We start from the raw sequence: 9,948 nt of genomic DNA, 5'->3' as shown, positions 1-9,948 counted from the left end.
TTCGGTTATGTATTTTTGTTAAAATTTGTTGAACAATAAGTTTGGTTCGTGTTTTTTTTTTGTTAAACGAAATAAACTAAAGTGCTTGTTAAAAAAAGTGGTTCGGTTCGTTTAGCTTAGTAAAAAAAAGTAGTTTAATTCGTTTATTTGTGTTAGAAGATAAGTTGGGTTTGTTTATTTTTGTTAAAAATTAAGTTCGGTTCTTTTAATATTGTTAGGAAGGTAGTTTGATTCATTTATTTTTGTTTAAAAAAAAATAGTTCGATTTGTTAATTTTTGATAAACGAAATGAACTACTTGTTAAAAAAAGTGAGTCGGTTTGTTTAGTTTGATAAAAAAAATAGTTTGGTCCGTTTATTTTGTTAAAAAGTCGTTTGGTTCGTTAATTTTTGTTGAAAAGATGATTCGGTTTGTTTATTTTTGTTAAAAAAAATTAGTCTATTCATTTATTTTTGTTAAAAGTTGAAGGGATTCAAGGTGACTAATTACGAAAGTTTAAGAACTCAGAGTGACAATGTGTGTGTGTGTATATATATATATTATATATATATATAATGTCAAATCTAAGCTAACAAAGTTAACGACAGGGACCCAAATGGTTCATTTTGAAATCATAGGAACTCAATCAGTTCAAATTTTCTTTAGGAACTCGTGTCTCTGTCCTGAAACCACATGAACGCGACCAATAATTTTCTTTAAATTCAATTTTCTTTTAGTTTTTTAGCAGCCCAAACACAACAAACCCGACCGAAACAAGCCCATTACCCAAGTACTGATTAACCCAAAACTAACTACTTTCGGATTTAAGGTACTCTATAAATCAACAAAAAAAACCCAAATAACCAGAACCAACTAGCTCAAACCTAAATGCTTGCTTACCGAGGCTCGGTTCAAACGAGACCGCTTTAAAAACAACTAGAACCGAGGCATGGTTAAGAATCAAGTCTAGGAATCGTTTCTATGTTCCAAGGGCATTTTCATACTTTCATATATCACAAACCAACAATAGCACAAAACATAACATAAAACTAGTACACTGAGAATCAGCTCATTACTACAAATAAACTCGCAGTGCGTCTGGTTAAAAAGCAATTTAACTAAAAATAAAAAACTAAGATTTTATATGTTTATCACTAACCATTTGTGACAAAAAGGAAACTAAAGAGCTTCTTTTAAATTGAAGGTTCTAGAAACGTGCCGCGCATGATCATACTCGTTAAGTTCAACAAGCATCTTCTTCAACTTGCGAGCAAGTCCAGTTGTCCCTGTATAACTCTGTTTCTTTTCCAGTATTCTGCCGAGAACACTTAAGTAATCCACCATTGGTTGCAATCGCGGGCTGAAAATGTAAACACCAACAAATAAGCATTCTCTATTATGTAATCAACACTTAAATAATCAATGTGTGTGCATGTCAGCACACATTCAATACTGGGTCGTTTATTTATGTTCGTTAAACACAATTTGTATTTTGTAAATTATATGACCCGAAAATGTGTAATTTTTAAACCCTAATATTTAATTTCAATACAGCAATACAGATAGCCTTGTTTGAAACTTTCATTCCACAACAATCTAATACAACCCTTATATCTAATTCACGTTACCGGTGAAGTATACAGTTAAGTAATTAATTATTAGTTTCGTAAATATAATATGTACATTAGAACCACCAAGGATGGACCCTTGTTTTTTGTTAAATCATGATGAACTTTTTGATAGAATTTTGATAGATTATTTTGGATAAATCACGTACATTTTAAACGTCAATTTCAATGTGATTTTTTGGATAAATCATGTAGTTTTATATTGTTCGTTTGTGATCGTTTAAGTGTGTTCATTTACATATGTTCATTTAGATTTTAAACAAACACGAACATGTTCATTTTTTAAACAAACGGACATGAACACGAATAATTGTTCAATAAGTGTTCGTGTTTGTGTTCGTTCGGTTCGTTTACAGGCCTAAATGGTATGCATACTTAAGGGTGTATACGAGCCAAGCAAAGCCTAATCACGCCTAAGCTCGACCTTGGCTTGTTTATTCTTTTATAATTTTATTATACAAATTTATAATTACCTCTTTGTAGACACATAACTATAAGTTTATAAAAAAACATAATATATATAGTTATATACTATAAAAATTATCAATATGCAAATATAGAATTAACATATGAACAATTACATAAATAAAAGTCTCGTTTGGAATCATGAGGCTAGTCAAGCTCGATAAGTAAAGCTTAGAGACTCGAGGTCGTTTAAGCTCGGCCCTATTCGATCTTGTAGCAAGCCAATCTCAAGTGGCTCACAAACGGCTCAGCTCGTTTACACCCATAGGCCCTATGTTTTTGTGCATGCATAGGCATACACATACGTATGAGTGTGTGTGTGTGTGTGTATGCAAGTATTGTATATCTGTGTGTGTATGCAATGATAGTATAGGTATGTGTGTATATGTAAGTTTGTATGTATATATGTATATATGTATATGTGTAAGTATTATGTATGTAAGTTCGTATGCATATATGTATGTATGCAACTATGCATGTATATGTAACTTTGTATATGTGTATACGTAAGTAGAGGAAGGATCAAGATAAAACTAAAAAAAAACTCCATACTACACATATGCAGTATGCTACATATATAATTATACACTGCATATATGTGTATATCATGCTACACATATGTGGTACTAATATCATCTGTGTAGTATGATATACTGCATATCATACTACATATATGTAGTACAAATATCCCGATGTAAGTTTGTATGTATAAATGTAAGCATGTATGTACCTTCTTTCACCAGTGACTTCTGGACCAGCCCACACACCAGACATCGATGCAACAACCCGTTCAGTTCTCGTGATCGCATCCTCAATGTTTGACTGAACGCTTCTAAGATGAGGAAGAATCTTTGCACTCAAAAGCTCATCAAGAGCAAGCTTTTCAAGAACCGAAGTCGATAGAATATTATTCCATAAACATATGTTTCTCAATAACCGCACCGCCACACCAAACCTATACGCTGAAAATCTAGCAGCATTTGGTACCGCCTTCAGCACATAAGTGTTCCATGTTGGAACCTGTTGTTCACACATTTCATAACATCAGCACATAAGTTAACAATTAAGCTGTCAGCTGTAAACAATAATTAAAATAATATATTATATACCATGAGATTTGAAACGGCTTCAGAAAGACGACTATGAAGAACAGAAACAAGTTCACTAACTGCTTTTCTGGAATGTGAAAAATACGAAATGACCAATTTTGTAGCAGAAACAGCATTCCTAGTCTCATTAGTACTAAGCATATCCCAACAGTGAGCCAGCTCATGCTGTAATAAAGGAACAGCAACCTTTTCAACCAAATTAGGTACAAGGTCGTCATCAGCATCAGCATCAACATCATCCAAGTTGACTTTAGTTCTATCATCCGACATACCGTAATCATACAGCAATCCATGCCTGAGAAAACAAATCATTGTCAGCATAAAAGAAATTAATGTTTGGGTTCATTTAAATGCATATTAACGAAAATGAAAATAGGAATAAGTTTATTGGTTGGTTCAACGACAGATTGACATGTGAACACCCGTCAATTAGGCCTACAAACGAACCATTCGTAAACCCTTGAGCGGGAAGTTTGTTTATTAATTAAACAAACATGAACACGAAATCTTGTTCATTCAAGTAAACGACACATGAACACACGTTTCGTTTGTTTATGTTCATTTAAATGTTAATGGAAAGTTTAAAGTATATACATATTATATGTATATGTGTGAGTGTATAGATACATATTAAATATTTTATTTATGATATGTTTTCTAATTTTAAAATTAAACTTTTATTTTACAAGCTCATATATCATCACCCTTTTAAATGTCCGTTTGTGTTCAGTTATGTTTGTTCGTTCACGTTGGTGAATTGACCATTTAGTCTATTAACGAACGAACACGAACATGTTTATTTTTCTTCACGAATGAACACAAACAAAAAAATTCAATCAATCAATTGGCCATGTTCGTGTTCAATTAAAGTTAAACAAACAAACATGAACGCGCAGCCATCCGTGTTCGTTCGGTTCGTTTACAGGCCTACCCGTCATAAAAACCCTTGCCAGCAATTTACTCACCCACTTAACTGCTGGATTATACCCGCCTGTCAGGTTCAAGAAATTTGAGCAGAGCGTACGTACCACTTCATATTAAAAAAATCTGAATCCTCATGAAGTGGGTCCCACTTCAAAAGCTCCAACCTTACATAAGGAGAAAAGATTGTACGTATACTCAGTGACATGTAAGCATCCCTGTAGCTAGAAGAATATTCCTTTTTCCAATTTTCAAATTCTTCTTTAACTGAGGACAGTTGAGAAAATTTTTCATCTGCATCACTGAATATTTGACCAGCAACTTGAAGTAACTGATCACGGTTTGATTCATATGCTGAGCTGTCACTGTCACTCTCATCCGTGCTTGACTCCCCTTCTATTATTAAACTATCAGTTTCCATGGCCGACATTCGTTTTGACTCAGATCGGGCTTTTCTTCGTTGCCGGGCTTCCGCTCTTCGTTTCATGTCCATGCGCTTTTGTAAGTTTTCATCCCGACCAAACTCGTCTAGTTTCACGGGAAGGTTTTTTGACTCACGTAAGGCGATTAATGCCGCTTGAGCAGCGGTGGTGGCAGCTTCAACCATAGAGGTGCTGGTGCCGCCTTTGTTGAAAACCGCCATTGCGGCATTGACAGATGCTTCAAGTTCGGTCAGCTCATCATTACTGTCGGCTGTTCTTCTTTCAAAGATGGCTCCTGCACGTTTTTTGTGAAGCGTTTGCATTTGGTCCTCTAGCTCCTCAAGATATGGAGCTTTATCCTGAAATTCAGGGTAAAATATACTCATGATAAGTTATATATATACTATACACACACACCATAGTTATCAAATGCGCTAGGCGCACTCAAGGCGCATAGGCCTCGCATGCAGCCTAGGCGCAAGGCACAGAAAAAGTGAGGGCCTGAAGAAAAAGAAAGCGCACTTTATGTATATGAGAAATAATACTATTCTTCAAATAAAATAAACAAAATATATTACTATATAACATTTAATATCATCTAATCAGTACCAAAAGTTCTAAAAATAGTCAAGATTCAAATATAATTCCAAAACTTGAATAAGAGAATGTATCAATATAATGCCTTTTATCTTCTCATGTTCTTGGCATAGACAATGCTGAAGCGCTCGCCTAGGAACTAGAAGCGCATTCATTGAGCCTCGCCTAAAAAATGGGCCTGGACGCAAGAAGCGCGGGATTTTAATAACTATGACACACACACACGCATGCATACATACATACCTGCAAAAAGTCACATATGACAGAAACATAGTCGCGAAGCTTTTGCATAAAGATGAACTTGTCTCCAGCAGCATTAAGAGCATTTTCAAGAAAGGCAACTTTTGCCAATGAGTCGGCCAATAATTCATCAGTTTTGGTCAAAGAAGTCAATGTGCGGCTGTGAGTTTCCTGAAAAGATTGGTTAATACACTATGAGTACACTATATAAAAAATATTACATAAAAAAACAAAACACTTAATGAAACGAACAAACAACTTATAAAGAAGCAGGAAAAAATTTGGGTTCCATTTGTGAAATATAAAAAAATTGTTATGCTGTTTTTTTAATTTCTCAAGTCATCAAAAGTATAATCACGGTGGTTATCGTAGATACAGAAAAAGACCTTATCATTATGTGATTACTACAGCTACACAGAGTTTTGAGATTGCTTATATAAATTTCAAACAACTTATGTTTTTAAGCAACAAACCGATTAAAATAAAATAAAATAAAAAAAAAAAACTTTAATCACCCTAACGGTAAACTTGTAATTCATATAGTTGAATCCATCAAGAATATTTACTATAAAATTAGCAGTCTCAAACTGCTTATTGAAAATACTTAAATGTTAGCAAGTGCGATCATGTGTCATATTGCAATTTTATATCATAGCTAAACAGATGTTTAAAATTAGCATAAACAGAATCAATATTACTATAAACAAACCACAAGAAAAGAATAAAATGTGTCTTTAAAAGGTCATAATTAAGTAATTATTCTCAAAATGAGATATGTAACACCACCAATGTTCATCTGATTATTAATTATATATAAACATATACACCACACTCTAGGTCACTAACAGACTCTTTCACCCTCAAATTCAACCTAACGGCTTCATTATTCTAAGATCTTATTAAAGCACATGTCAACATAAGATTGATGTTTTCATCTCTGCTCAATTCAAATAAGTTCTCTACATTAGTACATCATTAAGTACCCAATTTTTATCACTACAATTTCAATAAATTTTTTTGTGGTTGAAAATGGTACGAATGCATTACTGGAAACAATTGAAACTTCTTTTAAATTCTACTTTATATTATACGACATTTAACTAGAAGCAACTGTAATTAGAGTAAGATTAACTAATGCAGTTCGGTAAACCTATGCAACTAAGTACACTTATGTTTTTTATTTGCTTGTTTGTTCCAGTAATCTAAAAAAAGTTAATTATCTATAGACATGAAATAATCCTCAAAACTGAGAGAAAAAAAATAATAAAAAAAAAAAACTGTAAGCGAAATCAGTGGATGAAAGTTTTCTTTGCATTATCAAGCTGGCAGCTTAATTGTAAATACAAAACACAATGCCTCGCTTATGCAACTTAAATCTACGACATCTAACCATGTTCTCTTGCTACAAGTGCCTAAGCTACACGTATGCGGATGAAGTAACAGATAAGTATGTGCCATGTTGTGGTTCAATTTGTTCATTCAATAGTGTGGTTCAATTTGTTCATTCAATCACATTCTCAAGCGTCTATATCCAAAAGGTTTTCAGAATGCTAAGTGCACCCGGTACAGTAACAATCACAAGGTATTCTAGTTTAGCTATAAACATGTTATCTGCTAAAAAAGCAACCCTACCCTGTAAACGATTAACTACATGAACGCGGAATATTATTCAAGAAAAAACCAGGCATCATATAAAAACCACAAACTGTATAAACGTTATTAAGTAAAATTAAAGAGCATACGATAGTTAGACACATACCTTGAGACGCTTAACACTCTCATACAAAGCCTTCCTAGAAACCTCAGCCTGTTGTGTTATAGACAACGTCTTCGAACCCGATGCCCATCCAACTGATCCACCAATACTCGGACCATCACTAACCGACTGATAAGACGAACTCGGACCCGCTGAATACACACGTTGACCCGTAGTTGCAACACTGGTACTACTCACACCTCTACCAACAACCCCTTCATCGATCCGTTTCCCTAACCCTTTCCTAACCTGCTCTTCTTCCCACATCTTATCCTCCTCATCTTCTTCATCATCAACACCAAATCCATTACCACTAAACCCGACTTCACTCTCCTTTTTACTCATACCCTTCGTTAAATCCACAACATCCTCAAAAACACCTTTTCTCGCATCGTTTTTGTTTTTCTCGCCAATCAACGCAATCCGCCCTTGAAACTCGGGCTCCTCGTCACTCAACCCTTCCGCCTCACCATGATTACTCCCGCCATCCAACGCGATAAAATCCGGCGCAGCCGGCCCCGACTTCCGCAACCGCTCTCGTTTCGCACGAATCGCATCAATCATCGCCTGATCAGGCACCAAATCCTCCTTATCCGATTCCTCATCATCCTCATGATTAATACTTAATCCACCCTCACTAACCGGTTTAATCACACCTTTTAATACAATAACCGGCTCCGCGGAAGCTAATTTCGATACCGGAGGCCGATACCGAGCCGAACTACTACTACCTAGGGTTTTGGAATTCTTTTGTAACTCTAGAAGTGCTTCTTTAGTATAAGTACCTGCTTGTGGAAGTACATTAGACGGAAGCGACGAACCGGTTAACTGTTTCGATGAGTTTCGGTCTTTCGCCGAGGTTAATTTGTGAACGGAAGGTTTCGAGAACCGAGTGGAATTAAAACTGGAATTAGGTTTTTGACTGGTGCTGGTACGAGTAATTGGAGGAGTGTTGTCGGCTGACTCGTCGTCATCGGCGAAGCTGAGGAGATTAGGTTTTTTAGGTTTTTGACTGTTTGAGGGTTTCGATTGGGGTTTTTTCGTATTGGTTTGTGGTTTATTGTCATCGGCGTCGTCGGCGTCGGTGTCGTCGGCACGGCGGCGGAAGTTTCGGACTCTGCCGCTCATGGCGGTGGTGGTTTACGGTGGTGGACGGTGGTGATGAAATCCTAGATGACGGTGGCTCCGACTGATGATTTCGATCAAATGTTTGCACGTTCCAACGGGTGAAGTTTAAATATAAAAATTAAATAGAGTTAGCCGCTATAAGTTATTTTCCGGGTTTGGTTTATTCGGTTAGTTTGTAGTTTTCGGACTAGTTCGATACATTTCGGTTAATAACCGAAACTAAACTTGAGCCAAGATATGAAAGAGATGCATAAAACGTAAAATACAATAAATGAATGTGTAAAGGCTAAAAATATATTGGAACGATGAATGATTCGATTCGATTAGGTTCGGTTAATTTTGGCTAACTGTGGGTACAAAAAATAACAATAACGATTTTTTGTTTAGTTTCAGTTCGGTTTCGATTAACGATTCAATTATTGCTCACTCATACGTTACCATAAAGAAATAAATATATGGAAATTCAAAAATATGGCAACTCAAAGTTTTCTTTTTTTTATTGTTGTTTTTTCTTATCTTTTCAAATCGAATAAATGTCAATTACCTTTTGAGTTTATCACAACTTATTTTCTGGATTTTCTTTGTCGGGTATCGCAGTCAGGGCCTCAACCGTAATAAACCAAACCGATGCAAAGCGAACTCCTTCCCTGACCCAGGGCCGGACCTATAGGCTTAGAAGGCTAGGCAATGGCTTAGGGCCACCAAAAGAATAAGGCCCCCAAGTTTTAATCAAAAGTTATGTATGTGTATTGGATTTAGACCGAAAGAAATAATTGTCATCTTAAATGTGTAAAAACCCAAAAACAAATGAATCTGAATCGTTAAAAATAACACCCACGACTCTCCTTCAGATAAGAAATCATACAATGCTAAATTGCTATTTATCATTGTTAGGATATTAGGTATTTAGCTAATTTCAGTTTCCATATATCATTTCTCTTAAGTATCACACAATACAAATTAGATAATTTACTTGCTATGATAATTGTTATGTTTGCTATTCACTTGAACGATAATGATAATACAAAATGCATTACGCTTGTTATTAGGCTTTTGCATTAAACTAATTTATCATTGCTAATTCTTGTTATTGTTGTCGATCTCAAATTCCGGCAAAGTAGAAGAGTTTATAACAAAAAGTTTTTTAAAGGGCTCACGACTTTTTAGAACGCTTAGAGCCTCCAAAAACTTTCGACCGGTCCTGCCCTGACCCAGCGCACGAGTTGAATCCTTTTAGCTACTGTGTTTTACATCTACATATATACGTGTAGTAAATAGACTTAAAACTTTAAATATATAACAACTAAGACAATTAAATAACTTTTAAATTGTACGAATATTAACTTGAGATTAAAAATTTACTTTACACGAATTTCACGCTTTAGGTATAGAGTTGAAAAGAGTAAGTTCGAATTTGAGTTCTCTATAGTTAGACTGATTTAAACTTAACTTAGAACACTAAGTAGACAACTTAATTAGACTTGGAAGTTGTTTTGCGATAAATATCAGACCTAGCCCTTCTTGATACCAATTTTATTAGATAAAAGGTACCGGTATCTCCTAAACAAATTTTCATAAAAAATATTAATAAAAACTTTTCATAATAGCATATAATATCAAAGACAACTAATTATTAAGGTATTTATATGTAGAGATCAGTTTAAAAACATTTGATTCAAACTTTTAAATGTTTGTTTTTCTTT

At 34.8% G+C, this 9,948-nt stretch overlaps 1 protein-coding gene across 1 annotated transcript; it reads right to left on the bottom strand.

Moving 5' to 3' along the window:
• Positions 1–966: 966 nt before the first annotated feature.
• LOC143568732 (transcriptional repressor ILP1-like) lies at positions 967–8,344 on the bottom strand. Its single transcript, XM_077054809.1, has 6 exons — positions 7,121–8,344; positions 5,365–5,532; positions 4,210–4,883; positions 3,182–3,476; positions 2,803–3,092; positions 967–1,339 (listed from the first exon to the last, which is right to left on the bottom strand). The coding sequence occupies exons 1-6, from the start codon at positions 8,243–8,245 to the stop codon at positions 1,159–1,161; spliced, it is 2,733 nt and encodes a 910-aa protein (XP_076910924.1). The 5' UTR covers positions 8,246–8,344; the 3' UTR covers positions 967–1,158.
• Positions 8,345–9,948: the final 1,604 nt, after the last annotated feature.

Source organism: Bidens hawaiensis, unplaced genomic scaffold (genome assembly GCF_021521415.1).
Source record: "Bidens hawaiensis isolate Kalapana, Puna unplaced genomic scaffold, B.hawaiensis_p1.1 tig00024136_1, whole genome shotgun sequence".
In the NCBI taxonomy this organism is placed as follows: Eukaryota; Viridiplantae; Streptophyta; class Magnoliopsida; order Asterales; family Asteraceae; genus Bidens; species Bidens hawaiensis.
This window is presented reverse-complemented; position numbering and strand designations above follow the sequence as displayed.